Source organism: Anastrepha obliqua, chromosome 5, assembly GCF_027943255.1.
Source record: "Anastrepha obliqua isolate idAnaObli1 chromosome 5, idAnaObli1_1.0, whole genome shotgun sequence".
NCBI classification, from domain to species: Eukaryota; Metazoa; Arthropoda; class Insecta; order Diptera; family Tephritidae; genus Anastrepha; species Anastrepha obliqua.
The window spans coordinates 17,531,086-17,554,115 of NC_072896.1; the positions used below are offsets into that span (position 1 = coordinate 17,531,086).

Sequence of the window (23,030 nt, forward strand, 5' to 3'; positions counted from 1 at the left end):
TAATCAAAGTGTTATATACATATGTGTGTACATGTGCGTGTGTGCATGAATATTTTTATAACTTGTATTCCGAGAAACGATTTCCACAACGTAAACTTACAACCCTAATGCGTGCTCAAAGTAATGAAAAGTGTGAGTGTAAAGAATTTCAGTGGAGCTCTGAGTATGTTGGAAATGAAACAATAATTGTCGGCTTTCTAACGGGCGATGAATGAAAAAAGGCAAAGAAAAATGACAGTAAGAAGGTCAAGAATTTTCACATACACTTGCGGGACGACAGCGTGTGCAGCGGTTTAGTGAATATTTCATATCCTTGCGGCGGAAAAGTAAAGTTTCTATAGTAGTGAATTTCATATAGAAAAATTTAAAATAAAAGTAAAGCGCAACTAAATGCTTAAAAATGTAAAATATAAAACGATATGGAAATTAAAAGAACGGTATATGTACTAATTAGGAAAAGTGCATGCTGTATCCCCTAAAAGTAGACTTGGGGAAACTCATCGACATTGCGGAAAATCGAAATTACATACCTGAAAATCGAATGATTGCCTAATATTTGTTTTGCCATAGCAAACAAAATTAGATTTGATGCGAGTGTGAAAACAGTTTGAATTTTGTTGATATTTTTTGGGTTAAAAAAAGTGGTCAACAAATTGAATATGTAGATGTAATTTTTTCTAAAGCTAAAATGATCAGCAATTAATGTATAGATTTATTTTAAATCGTTTATCGAAAGAAATGGAAATAATCTAAGCTTGAATAAATTTTTAATATTAATTTTGTAAAAAATGTTAATTTAAGTATCAGCAATGAGGATTCCATTTAGAAGTAATTTCTAGTGAAAACAGATGTTGGGTTCCCTTAACTATTGATCCGAAAATAAAAATATAAAAATGAAATCTAAATCTGTTTACAAAGCTCATAGATACTCACTTTATACCTCTTTTATAACAATTCTATACAAATTATAACTATTTTGTACTTAACACCATATTTTTATGTAGCTGCGTGTTTGCATAAAATCATACTTTTTTTGAAGCAACCCAAACAGTGAATGAGAAATTAACTTCATGTTCAATAATAAAAATTCCAACTATTCGTTTAAAAAATGTAATGTCATTATTTACATTTTTCAGCAGTCATTGTTAAAGAAATAATCAATTTTCAAATAAAAGTGCGTACCGAAGGACGACTGCTACCAAACAGAAAATCAAGTGACTAACATAACACAGAAGCTAAAGGAATTTCAAAACGACAGCGAAGAAATTGCTAGACACCAATCGAAATATGTCTGCTACGAATTCCTTCAATCATCCATACGGTGTGCCGGCCGCCGCCGCGGTTACTGCCGCATCCACATCCACAACGACACCATCCGCTGAAGGTGCCAAACAGAAAGGCGGTGCATCAACTATGCGTCGGCTGGATTCGGCTGCGCCCAACAAACGCAATATGCCCGCTAATCAATACAATTCCCAAAAGCAACAGCAGCAGCAGCAGCAGCAACGCGACACCAACGCTTCGCCGAAACGTCAATTGCAGATTGCCCAACGCCAACAACAACAGCAACAATACGGCGACGCTTTGCAGAACGAGGATAGTTTGGAATATTTCATTAAGTTTCCCACAATGAATTATCGTAGCGATGCAATGGATACTGGAGATTCTGATTTTGTATTCGTATACAATGATTCAAATGTTCCTATAGTTATGTTACTCGGTTGGGCAGGATGTCAAGACCGCTATTTAATGAAATATTCAAAAATTTATGAAGATCGCGGGTGAGTTAAGCAATCATATAATAAAAATCCATTTAAATGTGTTTTAGTAAATTGACAATATGATGGATTATTACTGCATGATGAATGAAAAAAAAATGAGTTCAAGTAGAAACCCATGGAAACCTTTCCAGAGGTCGCCTTGACGTCTTGGAGGTTGACTGAAGCCGGTTTGGCATGAGAAGAGGGGTGCTGTGTCGTGCACCGCTCATGGTACTTGGCTCGACGATCGTGTCCTGGCTGGAGGGCCAGGAGATCATCCTCAGAAAGCGTGCCCAGCACACTCGGTTTTTTCTTTTACTCCATCTTCTTTATCTTTTCTTGTTTTAAATTCCATTCGCTTTTTGGTCCGTCGAGTAGGCACGGAGGGGGTGATCTGCCACGGCAGAGCCGGCATATTGTGGTAAGACACTTAATACAACCGACCTTGCCTGGGCATCGGAAGGTTGCCGTCAAAGACTGGTTATTTAGGCACTACCAGTCATGCAGCTCTCGGCACGGGTACCTCAACACCTTAGCTTTAAGTGCTGACAAGGTTATACCGCCTTGTCACCGGTCGTCAGAGCATCATTAGCGAGAAGACGGAGTACCAATTCCAGGACATCAAATATTGGGTAGAGGCTGCCATTTGAAGAGGAATGGCTATATTGTTCGCATCACTTTCCCATTTAACCCCCCAATACCAATCAATGTCAGCTACTTTTTGTGATAAGCCTTTTTAAAGCAGAAGTGCGCTTAGAGATTTGCCATTGGCTTCCGAGTGGAGGCAACTGTCTTCAACATTTTGATGTTTCATATTTAAAGCGATCACTATTCGAAAAAAAATATTTCTTCTTCCTTTTGTTTTATGTTCGGATCAGTAATTGTTGTATCAGCTAAATTTCAACCAAAACAAACTGGTTTAATTGTGCTAACTGGGTGACTCTCTGAGCCAATGAGTTGTATTAGTTAGCCTTGGTTGTACGAGACTTTCCGCCTCAATAAAGCGCTCCTCCATGTACATACATATGCAGGTGACAGACGGCCTCCAAGTATGATTTTGATTCCTCTCTTGTATTGAGGGGAAACTGACCTATGTTGGGTATCGCCAATCGCAGCGAGCTGTTTGTTCAAGCATTTCAAATTTAGGGGTAGTGCGATTACAATCAGCCAGAAATCGACTCAACTGCATCGCATTGTCCTCCTTTGTGCAGAGCTTTTTCTAAGGTGCTAAGGCTTTTTCAGCCGGTTTGCGGCCGCCGTAGCCGAATGGGTTGGTGCGTGTCTACCATTCGCAATTCACAGAGAGAACGTCAGTTCGAATATCGATGAAACACCAAAATTAAGAAAAACATTTTTCTAATAGCGGTCGCCCCTCGGCAGGCAATGGCAAACCTCCGAGTGTATTTCTGCCATGAAAAAGATCCTCATAAAAATATCTGCCGTTCGGAGTCGGCTTGAAACTGTGGGTCCCTCCATTTGTGGAACAACATCAAGACGCACGCCACAAATAGGAGGAGGAGCTCGGCTAAACACCCAAAAAGGGTGTACGCGCCAATTATATATATATATACGGTTTTTCAGTGCTAGTTTATGTTTTCCAGACTTCATCTCAGCTAAAAAAATTCACCACAGCCCTGAAAAACCGAACCTCAGACATAAAATGTTAGCCATTGACAATTTGGAGCGCAGATTTTTGATATCAATATCTGAAAGTTTATCAATACCGTTATTTACGATGGAAATGAAATTAGTTCTATATATGGCAAAAAGAAGATTTTCAAACTTCACTCCAAAATTTTTGGAATACCACCTGATGAATGAAAATAAAGTTTGCACTTCAACCTCACGGTCTTTTAGGGCCATTTACCCACACCGTAACTTATCCAAACACAGCTTTCTCAAGAAACCTAAGATGGAGCTGGGTTGGGCTGAGGGTATGTGCCCCCTCTGTAATAGCATCGACTATTATATAGGTTGTCAAAAAAGTCTTGCGGTAATTCCACAAGCTTGTCTTTGTAAGCGCGTAGTTCTAGTTGTATTCGTCGCATCGGTTCACGCTAGAGCTTTTTGGAAAGCTCTTTTCACGTGCTAACACGTGTTTGATTAATTGTTGTTTGCTTTTAGTCGTTCGTGAGTTATAGCGTCGCAAACATGGAGCAAAATAAAGAGAAAATACGGCATAATTTACAGTACTACTACGATAAAGGCAAAAATGCATCTCATGATGCCAATAAAATTTGTGCAGTTTATGGACCCGATACAGTTTCCATTTCCACCGCACAACGATGGTTTCAACGTTTTCGTTCTGGTGCAGAGGTGATCGAAGATGCGCCACGGTCCGGAAGGCCTGTCGTCGAAAATTGCGATAAAATCGCTGAATTGATCGGAAGAGACCGGCGTAGTAGCAGCCGTAGCATCGGCCAAGAGCTGGGCATGAGTCATCAAACCGTTATAAACCATTTGAAGAAGCTTGGATTCAAAAAGAAGCTCGATGTATGGGTGCCACACGACTTGACGCAAAAAAACATTTTTGCCCGTATGGATGCATGCGAATCGCTTCTGAATCGCAACAAAATCGACCCGTTTTTGAAGCGGATGGTGACTGGTGATGAAAAGTGGGTCACTTACGACAACGTGAAGCGCAAACGGTCGTGGTCGAAAAGCGGTGAAGCTGCCCAGACGGTGGCCAAGCCTGGATTGACGGCCAGGAAGGTTCTTCTGTGTGTTTGGTGGGATTGGCAGGGAATCATCCACTATGAGCTGCTCCCCTATGACCAAACGCTCAATTCGGACCTGTACTGCCAACAACTGGACCGCTTGAATGCAGCACTCATGCAGAACAGGCCATCTTTGATCAACAGAGGCCGAATTGTTTTCCATCAGGACAACGCCAGGCCACACACATCTTTGGTGACGCGCCAGAAGCTCCGGGAGCTCGGATGGGAGGTTCTTTTGCATCCACCGTATAGTCCGGATCTCGCACCAAGTGATTACCACCTATTTCTGTCCATGGCGAACGAGCTTGGTAGTCGGAAGTTGTCCTCAAGAGAGTCCTGTGAAAATTGGCTCTCCGAGTTTTTTGACAATAGGGAAGCGAGCTTCTATAAGAGGGGCATTATGAAGCTGGCATCTTGTTGGGAACTCGTCATCGAACAAAACGGCGCATATTTGACTTAAATCGCATTATTATAACCAATTTTATGAACAATTGAAAATTCAATAAAAATACCGCAAGACTTTTTTGACAACCATAATAAAATTCTTGACCTAATCATACAAAAAATGCGAAAGATTGTTAAGATCCGTATCCCTTTTTATTTACCATATTTTAGGTATCATCGTGCGTATGTCTCGATAATATGGTATAGCAGTCATTAGATATTTGCATTATGACAAAACCAGCACATTCCGCTGGAATGGCTGCCGTGAAAATTTCGACAAAATTCGCAGAAATATATTAAAATATTGAACGTGGCCAGTAGTTCGGCGAATTTGTCTGTAAGGCTTTTCCATCTGACCCGGGCAATTGCTTTTGCAGTGTCCCACGTTATATTGGCTGCAGCGAGTTCGCGGAGTGTTGATCTTCTCCAAGTGTTTTTTGGGCTACCGCGACTACTGCATCCTTGCCGGTTCCATTCTAGCGCCACTCTTGTTATGCTATCAGACGGCTTTCTTAATGAATGGTCTATCCATCTCCATTTTCTTTTCTTGATTTGCGTAGTCAAAGCCATCTTGGTTAGCAAACGGGTTACTCTAACCCACAAACGAGCTTGGCAGACTGAGAGAGGCTGCAGATGGACAAAACTGATGTTGCCTGTCATGTCCGACCGACTGTCGCAGTTCCTCCTGTCACTAAGCAGAGGGAACTGTAGGCAGCTGGTTGGACTGCTGACGGGCCATTTTCTATTGGCAAAGCACATGGAAAAGGTGAGCATCTCAGACAGTGCACTCTGCTCAGCATGTCGAGAGGAGGATGAGACGGCGGCCACTTTCTGTGCGTCTGTCCAGCCTTCACTCGAATCTGGCTTGAGGTCTTCGGCACTGATTTGTTAAGAAGCGACCACCTTGGCTCCTTGCCACCACGAGATCTACTCAGATTTCTTCGGAGGTCGAGTGGATTTAAAGAAAACTAAAAAGGGAATCCGAGTGCAGTACAATGGACTTAATTGTGTTTGAGTGCTGTACTTGCTAGTCTGTCCCGACAAAAAAATAAAAGCGAAAACAAAAATTGGTTCCTCGTTGGCTAAGTTTCAGAGTTCTTTATTTCTTATTGGGTTTGGCCAGAATATTCTGCGAATGATTTTTAGGCATTTGTTGGTGAACACTTGTAGTTTGTTACTAATCTTATTCGATATTAGCCAAATTTCACTGCCATACATTACGATGGATTCTACATATGCTTCAAATATGCGTAGCTTAGCTTTTCCGGAGATTTGTGAAATTCGTGTAGATGGATTTGCGAATCATCTTTGAACCTGCTTGATTGAATAATTCTCCATGACTAAGCCGCAATTATTTCTAAAGTCAGTTGTCAAAAATTAGTATTCTACAGACCATTTTTGGTAGATTTCGAACTTTTCAAAACTTTTCAATACTCATATTTTTAACAATCTACTAATAATAGGACTTAACCCGTCACACAACAATTGTTGGACAACACAGCAAATGTTGGAACATTTAAGGTGCCCTCATTTACATGATTATCGTATTATTATATACAATATTTATTATATGTGTATGACGTATTATTCTATTCAAAATTACACAATCGATTTTCTGAAATTTGAGTCAGAATATTTATACATATTTTCCCAAGTAATTAAGCGCACGTGCACATACGCATACATCGATAGCTCACTTTACATGTTCCCAGTAGAAAAAAGAAGGAGTGAAAAGCGATTACAGAAGCTCTTCTTTGGAATCGGGAGGGCCTTACCATCTCCATGATTTCCTTAATTATTTTTTATATGAAATGAGCCAAACCGCAAGGCATTGCATTTTCGCTTGCGACGGAACATCTTATAGAAGGTGTTATTGCAAGTCATTATGCCACGGCTTGTACGAGAATGCTTTTGAGAAGGAGCTGTCTTCAAGCGCTTCACAAACGCCTGGCAGTATGCCCTTCTTGTTCGCTTACTTTGTAAGGGCTGCAGGAAGCCGTCTTTGTCATGTGATGTTATCTTACTTCCAAACAGCAACGATAATTTCAAAAAATTATTTTAATTTTAATAATTATAAGTATTTTAATAGATGATTTATTTATAATATTTTTTATAAATATGAATTTTAAACAAAAAAGATAAATAAATGTAATTAAATTATTATATATGAACTTAATGATAATAGCCGAGTGGATAACATTTTCTTTCTGTCGGTGGTGATTGAAACATCTATTTTCCCATTAAATAGAATGTGCAACATCTTTTTCATAACGCCTAAGTCCAATAAGTGCATGGGCTCCAACGGAAATTGTGTGATCATTTTTATGCCAATTGTTTGTAGACTGATTTGATTATTTTTAAACATCTCTTTGTGAAAATCAGGTTATTTTCTTTCATTAAAGTCATTGTCGGTTCTTAATCACTCTTTTTATTATAAATTTTACTTAAGTTATTTCTAACTTTCCGAAGCACGTCTTTTCATCACAAAAATACACTTTTAATAAATTTACAGAAATGAACGCGTCACTTTTTTTGTTTGTACCGCCTACTGTAAATTTCGACAATTGTGTATAGGTACAAACGTTAGCTCGACAGTTTATTTTCTAACACCTTGCCTACTCACTTCTCGAGAAGGAGCACTGGAAGCGCTCTGTGAGCAGTGCTGTTGACATAAGCATTTCACTTGCTTAGAAGCTGTTCTGTAATAGCTTATGAAGGCAAGATATTGCACCATTTCCTTCTGGGTTGGTACTAATTATTACAATTTATTGAGTCCGCAATAATATAATATAAACGAGGGTTGTTCAAAATAAGGGGACTTTGTATTTTTATTGAAAAAAAAAATTAATTTTTTTAGCAAATTCTATCCTCTAATTCGATCAATACAAATCCTTGTTGGGTCCAAACGGAACATTCTCTATTCTATACCCTCAAGGGAAGAGTGCGCAGGATGCAGCATTTGAAGACAAGGCTTGGTGAACCTGTTCGAAGATAGTTCGAAAATGCAAGAAAAGATTGGTAGAGTAGTATTCTATTCCCCATCTAGCTCAAGCTCAGAATATCGAACCATTGCAGTGTATTCCAAGGCCACGTAGTCACCTTCAAAGCGACACTCGATTGGCTGCTCACTGCTAAATATAACGACTTTCAAGGACAACTGACGGGGCAACCATATATTGTATATATCTATATACTAGCGAAAACCCGCCCGTTCCGCTGGTCGTCTTTAAAAAAATCTAGATTAATTAATTAAATTAAGCCGAAAAATACTGTGTGTATTTTATAAAAATTCTCGCGCATGAATAGTAATGAAAGAAGTTTTAAATAGTAGTAGCAATTAAAAAACGTTTGATGTGATTTACTTTATTACTTTTTTTATTGTAATGCTCTTTGGTATACAACATTCTTCGTTTTTCCATGCGTTGTTGAATAAATGAACAATACCAATGGCTTACCAACTCTTGAGCATGAAACATAAAGTTGGCCATGAGAAAAACATGGGTATTCTAAATCAATACCACAAAGTGATAAAGTTTGGCCTTGTGACTTATTAATAGTAATCGCGAATGCAAGACGAACAGGAAATTGAAAACATTTGAATTCTAATGGCATATCCGATGGTATCATTGGTATTCGCGGTATTAAAAAGTCTTCACCAGAGTATTTTCCATTCCAAATTGTTGCTTCAATGACGTTATTCATCCAGGTAAATCAAAGGAATTCAAAAATTCAGTGGGATAATTTACAATATCATCTTGATTTGTAACAGTGTCAACGAATCGATTTGTTTGTTCTGGACATGGTATGTTGGCCAAAATAGCCGCATTCATTTCATTCACATCTTTATTTTTGCCAGCCATGATGGCTCGTTCACTAAGCCAATCATGATTTTTGTAATTTTGAAGCAAATTTGGGAAAATAATTTGAATTAACTGTTCTTTCGTTTGACTTATTTGACAAAAGTTTGGTTGTGAAGTTATTAAGCCAGTTAAATTATCGACAGGAACTATATCCAATAATTGCTGTGGAAATTCAGCAGCTGATGGATCATTTTGCATTAGAACACGTACATTTGTAGTTAGTTTGAGTGGCTTTTGCTAAGGCTATTTTATTTTGCGATCTTAAGGTTGCCAAAATTATTGAAAGCAAAAAAGTCTTTCCTGTACTTCCAGGTGCATCTAAAAAGTACAAACCACCACTTTCGTTGTTTATTGCTTCCATTATTTTATTATATGCGAATTTCTGTTCATCGTAGTTAGTTTGAGTGTTTGAACATGTCTCCACAAATATGATGATTTCAAACATGCGCCAATTCATCTGCTACAGTTGCTCGAGGAATAACAGGCAGTGTTTGTCTAAAATCACCTGCCAGCAGCACTAAGGCACGACCAAACATTTCATTTGTACTACGTAAATCTCGTAATGTCCTATCAAGCGCTTCTAGTGACTTTTTATGTGCCATCGTGCACTCATCCCATACAATTACGTGTGCGAAAAAGCGGAGAAGGAGAAGAGAACTGTTCTATTCCCCCCCGCTTTAACCCAGCTATGTGTTGAGGTGCAAATGACTTTTTTGCGTGAAGTCTGATATAAAATAAGTTCTATTTACTCTTCTTAAATTTTTATAAACTTTTCCAGGCGAAGTAAATAAACTGACATATATTTGCTTCAACCGTATATTTGTGAGTACACAGGTAGCACGTAAATATATGAATGATATAGGTAATATCTCATATTAGCATAACCTTTCTGCAAAAAATTAAGGAAACGATCACCAATCACGCCAACAATAATAGAATGAATTTTTCACTATAACTGACTTCAGATTAACGTTTATATAATAAGCGGATATGTAACATTTTAAAATTTCTTTTGACTTTTTTTTTTTTAATTTTTAATAATAAGTGGTATTCCTCTTCCTCTTCCTGTAGCTATTCCTTTTCCTCTTCCATCTCCAGCTCCATCTCCTTTCTTTATCCCGGAAACGGGCAGTAAAAATTACTTCACTTAAAAGCTTTTATCAACAGCTTCCATCTGATACCCATATTGTACAAACACATCCAAGGGTACCTTGGCCCACCTTTTCGGCTATATATCGAGACCCTGGTAACTCAGAGATCTAAAAAATACTCTGTATTAAAGCACTCATCAGTAGCTTTGATTTGATACCCACAATGTAAAAACACATCCTAGGGTTACCCGGGTCCTCGTTTTGGCCTTCGGCAGCGCCACCTGGTGGTGAGTGGAATCAATAAACATATTATATAATACTAACCTTCACCGTGGAAAAAAATATATATATACCAAATTTCATAATAATCGGTCCAGACACACACGACCAAAATGTATTCAATTCTAATGAATGCTATGTGCGGTACAAAAAATACGTGCGGCAAATAGCAAAAACACACTCACTTAACTGGCGCACCGCACACACACGCGTTATCGGATTTCAACCAAACTTCACAAAAACCTTTGCCAAAGCAACACCAACAATGTGTGAAACTTTCATTGTTTTCCTTACACGCGTTGCTGAGATTACCGGAGACAAATGCACACTTTTTTTCGGCTTAATTTTTATATATATAGATTTAATTGGCGTGTACACCCTTCTTGGGTGTTTGGCCGAGCTCCTCCTCCTATTTATGGTGTGCGTCTTGATGTTGTTCCACAAATGAAGGGACCTACAGTTTCAAGCCGACTCCGAACGGCAGATATTTTACGAGGAGAAGGGGCGACCGCTAATAGAAAAATGTTTTTCTTAATTTTGGTGTTTCACCGAGATTCGAACCAACGTTCTCTCTGTGAATTCCGAATGGTAGACACGTACCAACCCATTCGGCTACGGCGGGCGCCATATCAGCGGGGCAACCATATCAAAATTTATTTGTGACTTCTTCAAAGTAATGCTCCCCAAATATACTCCTGTAAGCGCTTTTTTCAATTCTCGCAGCGTTCTTCTATTTTTTGAATTTTAGCACGGCCTAGAGCTTTTCCCCGCAATGCAGTCTCTATCTTTTCAATCATGGCAAATCTTCGCCCTTTCATGGAGACTCTTAGTTTAGAGAACAAGAAATCCGGGGCTGAGGCACAATTACGGTGTATGTTTCTTTTCATTTACGAGGTGTGATAATTAAGTTCCAACTTTTTAGTAGCATCGCCAAAAGGAGTTACAAATCGATCGGCGAAGATAATAAACAGTACAGTTTGGTACTAACTGGAGATGAAACCTGGGTATTTCAGTATGATCCCGATACACATATAAAAAATGAGCAGCGGGCGGAAAGATAGATCAACGAAAGATAGATCTTGCACTGCGCTAACTAGGGTTTTGGCGGGAAAATGAATTGCAGCATTGGTGCCCCACCCATGGCTCCATTATCGCCAGCTGTGACTTTTTCGTATTTTCCAAAATGATGTCGCACGCCAAGGCAACTCATCATGCTGGTGTATAGGAAGTGAAAGAAACTGTATCTAAGTTCTGTAACCTGTTAACTTCGGAGGATTATAAAGCATCCTTACAAGCAAAGGAGGAATCGTTATGTAGAGTTAGAGAAAAACTTTTGCGAATGTCTTCCTTAATTACAATAACTTGTGTTTAATTGGAAAATTCATGGAACTTAATTGCCAGACGACAGCGCAGCAACAAAACGAAAACTAAAATTAAAAACCGAATGCAAGTAGACGAGAAAAAATTAAATGTCACCTTTTTTTGAACAAACCTTGTATGTATGTGTATTCATTTAGGAGGTTTTCCTAATAATTATACAGGGTACGGCACTCGAAGTGTAACCAACTTCAGACCGCTCGCGCAGTTGATGACGAGAGTAAACGCGAAAAAATAAAATCAGTAATGGATTTCAAGCGTAATAGTGTGAATATCAAATGAATATTAAAGTCAAGCCTTACAAGATCCAAAAGGCGCATGATCTCACACCAAAGCAGCAATAAGTCAGACTTGAGAGAGCGAAGGAGTTTCTTCGCTTGACCGAAAGCGTTCAATTTCCCTACATTGTGTTTTCTGGCGAGAAAGTTTTTCAAATTGAGCAATTCGTAAACTCCCAAAACGATTGGGTTTATTTGTCCGGCCGTTCATACGAGAATTTGAGTCATCAATTGGCCACCAGGAGGCAGCACCCGCCACAGGTAATGAGTTGAACCGCTGTAACCGGAGATGGGCGCTCTACAATCATTTTCATCGAGCCTGGCGTCCGAACTAAAAGATTCACCAGTCTCGAGGCGATAGAAAAAGCCATTGTCCGCGAGTGGGCCGAAATACCTGCAAGCCACTTTCGGGCAGCTTGCGGTTCATTTCTGGACCGCCTCAAGGCCGCAATCAAGGCAAAAGGTGGTCATATCGAGCAAAAGCAAATTGATTCTTAATTTTCCATTATTTTCACACATTTTTTTGACGTGATAACGTCTTATAATTCGATTTAACAGGCTGCACGCACGAAAAAATGTGTCGTCACCTTGCTCATTAGTGTTACCTTGCTCATTGCCGTTACCTTGAATGATCTGCAAGCGAAAGCGCGGAACGAACGACAAAGCAAACAAAGCAAACGAACGGCAACGTTCGACATCTTGCTCTCTCCTACTTAAGTGAGCGTATATATGTATGTATATGCGCATATGTACATATATAAATTCACGTATTTGTATTTGCATATGCCTTCTTATTGATTATTATTAATTTGATTTACTTGAAGAATTAGAAATAAAACCAAGTTTGTTAATAATACCTGTTGTTTTAATGATATTATTATTTTTTTTATTTTTATTTTCTTATAATTCTATGTAGCCGGCTGCACGCACCAAAAAATGCGTCGTTTCGTGCTCATGCGACGTTACCTTGATTGAACAGCATGTTATGTTATGTTATGGTATGTTATGTTATGTTATGTTATGTTATGTTCTGTTATGTTATGTTCTGTTATGTTATGTTATGTTATGTTATGTTATGTTATGTTATGATATGTTATGTTATATTATGTTATGTTATGTTATGTTATGTTATGTTATGTTATGTTATGTTATGTTATGTTATGTTACGTTATGTTATGTTATGTTATGTTATGTTATGTTATGTTATGTTATGTTATGTTATGTTATGTTATGTTATGTTATGTTATGTTATGTTATGTTATGTTATGTTATGTTATGTTATGTTATGTTATGTTATGTTATGTTATGTTATGTTATGTTATGTTATGTTATGTTATGTTATGTTATGTTATGTTATGTTATGTTATGTTATGTTATGTTATGTTATGTTATGTTATGTTATGTTATGTTATGTTATGTTATGTTATGTTAAAGTATATTATGTTACGTTAATGTTAACTCATTCTCTATATCCATACAAAATATCTATCAAACAAATAAAATTAAAATTTTCTTTTGAAAAATGCAACCATTCAATCAGTATTTTCTTATGACGTTATCACGTTAAACTATCGTCAGTAAACCGACGACCTCTTATTTTTTTAATTGAATAAAAGTAATTTTCCAAACTAAATTTATGGCCTTTTACTTGGTTACACTTTGAGTGCCGGTACCTGTAGTATACAAGATTACCTCCAAAATGCTGTGACGTCAATACAGAAAATATACAAGGTGACACAAAATTATTCATCTAATTTGGTTTATGAATAACTTTTTCACTAAATAAAAAAAAATGATGTTGAGTGATGGAAATCTTTATTTTGACCTTTATGCGCTCTATTGCTCTATTGCTTGTTTGTTTGTATTCTGCGGTTGTCTAGTTCACAAGTGTCAAATATGATTGACAGACGACACCATCTTTCGATAGGCTGATTCATTTTGCGCCACTTTGTACAATCGCTTGTTTGTAAGTAATTGGTAAGCCAAGAATATAGAGTAAATACATACAACTGCACACGTTTGTTTTTTTCTTTCCTATACTAACGGCACTCAATTGTCAAATTAGCCAAGAATAAAGTAGCGATTTTCTAATCGTTATGGTTTCCAATTTTACTTAACTCACAAAAATGTTCTTGCCTTGTTTTGTCTTCTTTCAGTTTAATAACCGTTCGTTATACAGCTCCAGTGGATACACTTTTCTGGAAACGCACTGCAATGGTGCCCATTGGCGAAAAAATATTAAAACTAATGTACGACATGAATTTCGATTCACATCCGGTGATTGTGCACATTTTCTCAAACGGCGGTGCGTACCTGTATCAACACATATCGTTAGCAATGCGTAAGCATAGGACTCCTATTCAAATACGCGGCATGATTTTTGACTCCGCTCCTGGTGAGCGTCGTGTTTTGGGCTTATATCGTGCCGTTGGAGCAATTTATGGCAAAGAGAGAAAGAAGTGTCACAGTATTACGGCTCTAATTATAACTTTAACCTTGAGCATTATGTGGTTTGTTGAGGTGAGTATGTTTAGAAATATGTGTATAAGCAAGAATATAGGGGGGCCAGATAAAAACGGTACGAAAACAAATTTAAATAAAACGGTATGATGTATAAAATTATGTTAGGGTTAGAGAAAATGGTTAAGAGGTTTCAAGCCGCATGATCGTAGCGGTCAGTTAATGGGCACTCGCCGTGAGATAATTCAGTAGCCAAATTTAGTATTCACAACTATGGCATGTAGTGGCGTCTTTTTGATACACCAGCTCGGATAATATAAAGGGTGTTCTTTTAGAGGTTAGGTTTTCAAGATGAAATAAAACGTATATAATTTAATGTTATGGCCAAGAATTTAGCTTTATTATAAAGATAAGGGTTTGCCATTATGTTTTAAAAATGATTTCGGGCAAGTGGCCGCCGCGGCTGGCTCGAATAAATTCCAGCCGAGAGGCCCAATTTTCGACCACTTTTTGCAGCAATTGGGGCCGATGTCAGCAATAACGCGCCGAATATTCTCTTCCAAGACGTCAATCGTCTCGAGCTTATCTGCGTAGACAAGCGACTTCACATAGCCCCACAAGAAATAGTCCAGCGGTGTTATATCGCACGATCTTGGAGGCCACGCCCCAGGTCCACGGCGCGAGGTAATGCGCTCACCAAAAGTTTCCTTCAATAAATCGATTGTTGCGTTGGCTGTATGGCATGTAGCGCCGTCTTGTTGGAACCAAAGGTCGTCCACATCAACATCGTCCAATTCAGGCACGAATAAGTCATTAATCATGGCTCTATAGCGCTCTCCATTGACTGTAACATTATGGCCGGCTTCATTTTTAAAGAAATATGGACCAATGATTCCCTCTGCCCATAGAGCACACCAAACAGTGACTTTTTGAGGATGTAACGGCGTCTCAGCAATGGCTTGTGGATTATGTTCACTCCAAATGCGACAATTTTGCTTATTGACATACCCATTCAACCAAAAGTGAGCTTCATCGCTGAACAAAATTTTCTTGTGATGCGTCGCGCGAACCGAACCATTATTTTCGTAATAAATTTGCACGATTTGCAAACGTTGTTCAGGTGTAAGTCTATTCATTATGAAATGGCAAACCAAATTGAGCATAAATCAAGTGACAGCTGTCAAAAAGACCATCTACGAAAAAAGTAGTGCCAACTTGAAAACCTAACTTCTAAAAAAAACACCCTTTATATTAGGTTATGTTAGGTTGAAGCGATTGTCCTGTGGGACACACTCAGGCTCATAGCCCATTGTGATGCCGCGTGGGGAGCTTTCCCTATTACTCCTAAAACCAGTGTAAGTTTTTCAAAATTTTAGAATATATCCTATTTCTGCAGAACTGAGATCATCGAATTCGTTAAAAATTGGCTGCCTAGAATAGTAAATCTCCGTCTGGATAGAGCAGGACAATGGCACAGAAGCGGCAAGATTATCTCTTTCTCATCAAGACAACTTCTACAGAAGTCATCCCATCCTTTGGGCGTGCCTAGCTATTAGACAATGTCCCGTTATGACTGAAATCAGTGTGCTAAGACTGTGTTTATTTTGGCTTAGCAGAGATTCTGTGGGTTTAGCATTTAGAGTCGGCAGGTGGCTCCATTACGCCATCTTTCGTTTGCTTTTCGTACGATGTCTTCAAGGATAAGCAGCTTCCATGTTTGTAAGGGTATCCCTATGTCATTGTCTACTTACTCATCGGTCAATTTCGTGCCGAGTTTCGCTGGTTCATCGGCTCTACAGTTACCCTCAATGTTGCGTTGGCCAGGAACCTCTGTTACCTCTAGGTGAAATGACTCAGTCACTCGTTAAGAGATGTGCGGCATTTCATGGCTACCTTGGAGGTCGTTCACCGCTTGGATATCAGTGAAAATGTAGATGTCATTTCCGGATACCGCATCACACTGTATCAGTGTCCCGGCTTTCATTATTGTCATCAGTTTAGCCTGAAAGACACTACATTAGTCGGGGAGCCGAAAACTGAAGGAGATCCCCAGATGTTCGGAGTATACACCTCCGCTCACCCTGCCCTCGAGCTTTGAGCCATCTGTGTATACATAGATGAACTCGCCGTATCTTACATCGTCCCGTTTAGACTCTTCCCTTAAGGGTAAGAGGTTCGTAAATGCTGTAATGACAAGTGCCAGCCATGATTTTACCGTGACCACTTAGAGTGTTCAGCCTCATTGCCGCCCTGCAGATCTATCGGTTATCAGAACAGATGCTAGTCTTTGTATAAAACTTTAATATTTTAAAATTTTAGCAGTTTGATAAATTTCAAATTGATTGGTTAAACTGGGCGTAAGTACACTATGGAGCAAAAGTGATCACAAAATTACAATTCAGCTGTATTATAATCAATTTCAGCGCTATGCATGGTTATTTATTAAAACTGGTACCACCTTTTTTGAAATTAGTGTGTTACAAAATACTAGGAAACAAAAACAACAATTATAGTATAACAGAAGAATTTGCAAGCAGCGAGCATTTAAGAGCAACATGTAATCACTTTTGCCCTCACTCTATTTCCCCTTATGATTTGGAAGTTACCCGTTAATAACAATAACAAGTTTATTTATTTCGATAGATTTGTATTCGTTACTTTCTTTATTTTTCTGTTGCGTTGTGGTTTTCATTCGTTAAGGTTCATTTTGCGAGCAAAATTTATATTTTGTAAAAATGAGAAAAAGTAATAATGAAAAAGTAGTAAAAGCTGGAGAATTAATTTTAGAAGGCAAATCAACGAGACAAATTGCTTCTGAACTACGGATATCTCAAGCTATGGTGATGAAAATTAAAAAAAAAAATAAGAATTTGAAAGGGCCAAGTGCAAACAATGGCCGCCCTCGTATCCTATCTGACCAAGATGCAAGGCACATGGCCAGAAGTTTAATGGCTGGAAAAACCAAAACACCAAAAAAAGCTGCTGAAAGCATAGGAAATAAGGCTACTGCTTCGACCGCGCGTCGGGCACTAAAAAAAGTTGGATGTTTTGCCGCCAAAAACCCCAAAAGCCAAAACTTTCTGTCAAAAACAGAAAGGCTCGAATGTCATTTGCCTTAGCTCATCAGCATTGGACTATAGAAGACTGGAAACGAGTGATATGGTCTAATGAATGCAAAATTAATCGGATTAACTCAGATGGCATACGATATTTTTGGAAGAGCCACCCAGAGTCATCAGGTAATAGAAACGGTTAAACATGGTGGCGGATCACTGATGGTCTGGGGATGTTTTTCCTATTTCGGAGTAGGTCCGTTAGAGCTTATTAGAGGAATCATGACGAAAGAGGTGTATCGTCAAATAGAAACCCAGAATTACCATTGAGTGGCCATCTCAAAGCCCTGAAAACATGTGGTCTATAGTGAAACGACGGTTAGGTAACTTTGATGAGACCCCAAATAGCATTCATGAACTGTGGGAAAGAGTTCAAATAAGTTGGGAAGAAATACCGGTAGAAACGTGTCAAAACTTAATAGCAAGCATGCCGAAACGTGTGAGTGCAACAATAAAGGCAAAAGGAGGAATAACGAGTTATTAAAATTTTAACTATTATATACATATTTAAATTTCAATTTCGAAGCGAGTGCAAAACTGAACACATGTCCTTTTTTGGTTTTTATTAATTAATAATATAGAATATAATGTTAAGTTTATAAGTATAATGTAATCAAGTTCCTACACCTAAGTATAGTAATATAAAAAATAAATAATGCTAAAAACTTAAAAGCGGTATTAAAATTTCTGCTGAATCTTTTTAAGGGGTAACACCACTGTACACGCGTAAAATAAACACGATTTTTAAAGAATTTTTTTGTATAGAAGGAAACGGGGAAACAATCACTCGGATTTGGGAAGTTATTACTTATATACTAAAATACAAAACTACAAAGTTTGATCGAAAAATTTTACAAAATGGCGGCATTGGAGACATTTTTGTAATGTGGTTTCTCTTGAAGGAGCTCCGCGGCACGCAGCACAGAGGGTGCAAATTTTAATCTGGAACAAAGAAAAATTTTTTTCTTAATCTAGATAAGAATAGCTAGAGAAACACGTAGGGGATTTAAAAAATATTTATTTTTGTGGAATTAGCAAGCATTTGAAGGAAAAAACTCTATTTTGGACTAAAAAAACGGCACTTAAATAATTATAACAATCGTTTAAATTAATCTATCGAAAATCCCCTACGCTCTTCTCTTAAAAAGGTTATTATACAGACGTAGTGAAAAACCTGATTAAAAATATTTAAAATTGTTTGAGTTATGCTGCGTGCCAATTTCAGAAAACGTGTTTTGAGAAAAACGCGTTTAAAGTTTGGAAATTTGGAGAAGTCGTTAGGTAGCAGTCACTAACGCTTGGTTAAAAGCTTAAAATATTTATGAAATAGACTTCGGTAACGTATAAAACTTTTTGTTCTGTATTTTAAAAGGTTCAAAGAATTTTTTAACCTTATAAAAAAAAAATCAATTTTTTGAAATTTCTACAGTGGTGTTACCCCTTAAATATCTTTTTTGTGCTCACTTTTGCTCCATAGTGTATCATAAAATTTTGGCCTGTCTGAAACGAAAGTTGATATATTTTTGTTTCCCGACAGTGTCATTCTATGATAAAAACATTCAAGAAACTTTAATTGTAACTGATTTTTTTTAGAATTAATTCGAAAATGTCATGATGCACATATCATTACTTCATTATGCTGTAGTTTACAAAAATTGTAAACTGAAAAAAAAAATTAATGCAATTAAATAAATTATATTTCCAGGAAACTTTTGCCGCTTTTAAAAGCCTCTTTTTCAAATCTGAACCGGTACAAACAAATCCATTTAGTGATTTGAAAAATGAAGCAACTCAATTTCCCCAACTGTTTGTGTATTCGAAGGGAGACGTAGTTATACCCTATCAGGTGGGTATTTTGTGAAGGAAAAAAACTTTATGCTATAAATTATTAATTTTTTTCTTTAACTTACCTCCAATTTTACAGGACATTGAAAAATTCATTAAAGTCCGTCAAGAACGCGGAGTGGATGTATCAGCTGCATGTTTCGAAGATGCCGAACATGTGAAGATCTACACAAAATATCCATCACAGTACATTCACTGCGTATGTTCATTCATAAATAATTGTTTATCGCGGCCTTACAAAGGTGCAAGTGGCTTGGAAACGGCCACTGAAAGCGGCTCACCTACCAGTTCGGTACGTTCGGTGCTGGGTGCTAATCCGTCTAAGTATGATTAAAGTAAAGGGTATTTGAACCGTTGTCAATAACGTACATATTTACCTAATTACATATACATATATGTACGCGTAGATATGTATGCATGCATAAATAATTTATTTGGAGCGTCTGTAGTGATCAACGTGTAATCTTGTGGCGAATTTGTTCGAGAGTAGCATCTAAATTAATATAATGTGGTGGTGTGCGTGTGAGCCGCTTTCAACTTTTGCAATATTTAAACATTGTAAGTGCACAATATTAAATAAATAATCTGCGTTAGTTTAATTTTACTACGAGGTCCTATTTAAAAAAAAAAACATATACTATTTGAGTAGACTATTTTGTTATAATTGCTTCATTCTACATATGCTTTATTATGAAAATGAAGTTTGAGTTTACGTAAACGTCGAAAATGTGATGTGATAGTGTCAGCTTAAAATAAATACGAATATGGAGAAATCGTAATAGACACATTTTAGGAAAGGATTTTAGATCGTTTTAATCAAAAGTATGTGAGAATGAAATATTTTCCTACTTAAAAGAAATACTTACATACTCGTACATGCATATTAAATGATTGGAAATGATATGGCTTTAAGTAGTGAACGAATTTAAATAAATGTCGATTCTTGAGAAATTAGTTTTATTTTTGTATTTGTTATAATAACAGTAGACGTATCAAAACTTCGGTCGCTGTTGGGGAAAAACTCACAAAAAAAAAAAATAACAAAGAGTGTTCGATGTTAAAGGAGTAAGCTGCTCTGCTCGACCTGCCACTGAAAGAGTCAATAGCGCTACTCGTATCCGGTGCAAACAGTCTTCCATCATTGCATATTATACTCGTATGAAATTTACCAACAAAATGTTGTTGTTGTTGTTGAGGTGGTTGAGTATTTACCCTAAATAAATAATCTTAATTAGCGACTAGCACCTTTTTATTACCAATGTAATCGTGTGTGTGTGTGGCGGCCGCCGTAGCCGAATGGGTTGGTGCGTGATTACCATTCGGAATTCACAGAGAGGTCGTTGGTTCGAATCTCGGTGAAAGCAAAATTAATAAAAAACATTTTTCTAATAGCGGTCGCCCCTCGGCAGGCAATGGCAAACCTCCGAGTGAATTTCTGCCATGAAAAAGCTCCTCATAAAAATATCTGCCGTTCGGAGTCGGCTTGAAACTGTAGGTCCCTCCATTTGTGGAACAACATCAAGACGCACACCACAAATAGGAGGAGGAGCTCGGCCAAACACCTAACAGAAGTGTACGCGCCAATTATTTATTTTTTTTTTTTAAATCGTGTGATGCCTTTTTTTTTAAGTAAAACTTCTTAGGCGTCGATGGACGAGCGAGAATGGCCATGCAAAGTTTGGGCATTTTCGTTCCGCGAGCGAGAAAAAATATATAACGTAGAGGAAAAGGAGAAAGAGAGCTATACCTTATATCGTTCCCTTAGTATTAAAATAGCCTATACATTTTTTGATGTTTTGAGAAAATGAATTTCAAACTTTTTGTCGAAAGTAGCTCTCACTCAAATCTCGTTATGTCGGTAAATATTTATTATTTTTGACTGACGTTTTGACCCACTTTGTGGAACTAGAATTTGACAAAATTTTGACCACATATAAAATCGAGAATCCAAAAATTCAATAAAAAAATAATAGCCTATGAGCACATAGGCTATTGTTATACTAAGGGGACGATATATATCTTAGATACACTTAAGGATATATTTCCTGAGTTTTTCCGTGTGGTTGCTAATTTCTAGTGAGAAATAACACTGCCTACTTTTTGGCGCTTATTTCCGTTTCCTGGCTAGTGCTTGTGCGTAGTATAAAGTGCTATCCATTCCGGCGTCGGATTTATTAATATTACCTTGCAGTAATTTGTGCCGTTGCTGCGGTCCTGGAATCACTGCGTTTGTGCGAGTGATAAACGCTCGGAGTAGTACACGTTGTTGCCACGGTTTGTGTCCGGCGTTTACCTACACCGGTCGAACCTTCTCCGTTTTTTGTAAATTTTGTCTATTTGTATTCTCTGCAAATGTTGTGAATTTATTTATTCTTTCTCTCTCTATCTCTCTCATTCTCTCTCGGGTCTCTCCCTCTTTCTTTGTCTGCTTTGAAAGTTTCACTTCTGTTATGTGTACTACGCTACGCGCACTTTTTTTTATAAAGTTGAAGTAATAATAAACAATGTCCAAAATTTTTTTATATTTATTTCTATTGTTATCTCTTCTAATTAAAAACAATCTTACTTTAGCGCATTTTTGACCCTGTTGGACATATGTAAACCCTTAATAAAGATCGTTCACAATCTGTAACATTTGATTTAACATGATTTAAAAAGAAACAAAAAAATCTTTTTTGCTCGAATAGTTTTGTTGCAACACGATTTTCAATATTTTATGATTTTTTCTTAAATCTACTAGAGCAAATTGAGTGAGATTTTTCGAAGGAAAATCTGAAAAAAAGTCTCTGAGGCTCGATAGATTTTCTTTTCGTCGCTTAAAAATTTATTTCTTATAATATATTTAATGAATTAAAATGTGTAAACACTAAACAAATTCTTATTGTAAGTGAATGATTTACTTTTTCGTGCTTATATCCCAATACGTAATTAAAGAGCTAGATAACCCATACAAAAAATCTCTCCCAAAATCTGAGATTATAAAATAATCCTTCATAATAACCATACTTTTTGCCATACTCCCTGTGTTTTCTGTGTAATACCATTATTTTTACGCGTGTAAAGAAAAACGTCATTGTAAAAACTAATTAAATGGATGTCGGCAAAGAAAGCAGGTTTATAGACATAATTCTAATCAAATGTTTGTTAGGTATTATTAACTATGCATTCATATAACAGAAAAAAACGTGTGTCCATAAACGTCATTTACAGATTTCCTTCAACTGTTTATTATTAGCAGCCAATAGCGTAATTAAATTAGCTACTCCTTCTCCTTGTCTTTTTTTCATATCGTTGATTATAATTAAACAAACCAAAAACACCGAAATATTCCACCAAAATCATTTCTATGAAGAAAAAACCGCTCACAACAGTATTGACAACTGATTGTCAATTTTGCATATGCAATTGTATAATTTTGTCCGACCATATGCAACGGATTGCGAGTATCCCTAACAAAATCAAGGAAAAAATTGAGGAATAGAATTGAAATTGAATGTTCTAGTGAGCCAAGTTACTTTTTGAAGCATTTAAAAATAATAGACGCAAACACACGTTCGTCGTTTCAGAGCGACATCCATAAACAGCGACACCCACCTAATTTCTAATGCAAAATGCTACTAAACGGAAAAATGTCAACCCACAACTACTGTCTATATTAACTCCTGTCAATAATTGCCCTATGTACAAAATGCAGAGGTGTGGCCAACATCAGACCGTTAACCCTCCCAGCGAGTATGAAAGAATCAACTGATTTGCTGACGTAACATGAAAAAAAAACATTTCTTTATATATTACGCCAGCTCAAC

At 37.3% G+C, this 23,030-nt stretch overlaps 1 protein-coding gene across 6 annotated transcripts; it reads left to right on the forward strand.

Moving 5' to 3' along the window:
• Positions 1-245: 245 nt before the first annotated feature.
• On the forward strand, positions 246-20,175 carry LOC129249032 (transmembrane protein 53). 6 transcript variants are annotated; one of them, XM_054888651.1, is made up of 5 exons: positions 246-326; positions 1,140-1,781; positions 13,963-14,326; positions 19,085-19,225; positions 19,304-20,175. In XM_054888651.1, exons 2-5 carry the CDS (start codon positions 1,288-1,290, stop codon positions 19,556-19,558), a joined length of 1,254 nt encoding a protein of 417 aa, XP_054744626.1. In that variant the 5' UTR covers positions 246-326; positions 1,140-1,287; the 3' UTR covers positions 19,559-20,175. The 6 variants fall into 6 exon arrangements, with proteins under 6 accessions (XP_054744626.1, XP_054744622.1, XP_054744620.1 ...); XM_054888647.1 differs by having other exon boundaries at positions 251-326; positions 1,137-1,781; XM_054888645.1 differs by having other exon boundaries at positions 273-437; positions 1,137-1,781.
• The last annotated feature ends 2,855 nt before the right edge of the window (positions 20,176-23,030 follow it).

What these genes read in the sequence shown, in the direction of transcription:
- LOC129249032 (XM_054888651.1), top strand. Translation starts at nt 1,288, where the DNA reads ATGTCTGCTACGAATTCCTTCAATCATCCATACGGTGTGCCGGCCGCC. An exon ending in AAAATTTATGAAGATCGCGG is followed by an intron (nt 1,782 to 13,962) that starts GTGAGTTAAGCA and finishes GTCTTCTTTCAG; the next exon opens with TTTAATAACCGTTCGTTATA. An exon ending in ACGTAGTTATACCCTATCAG is followed by an intron (nt 19,226 to 19,303) that starts GTGGGTATTTTG and finishes CCAATTTTACAG; the next exon opens with GACATTGAAAAATTCATTAA.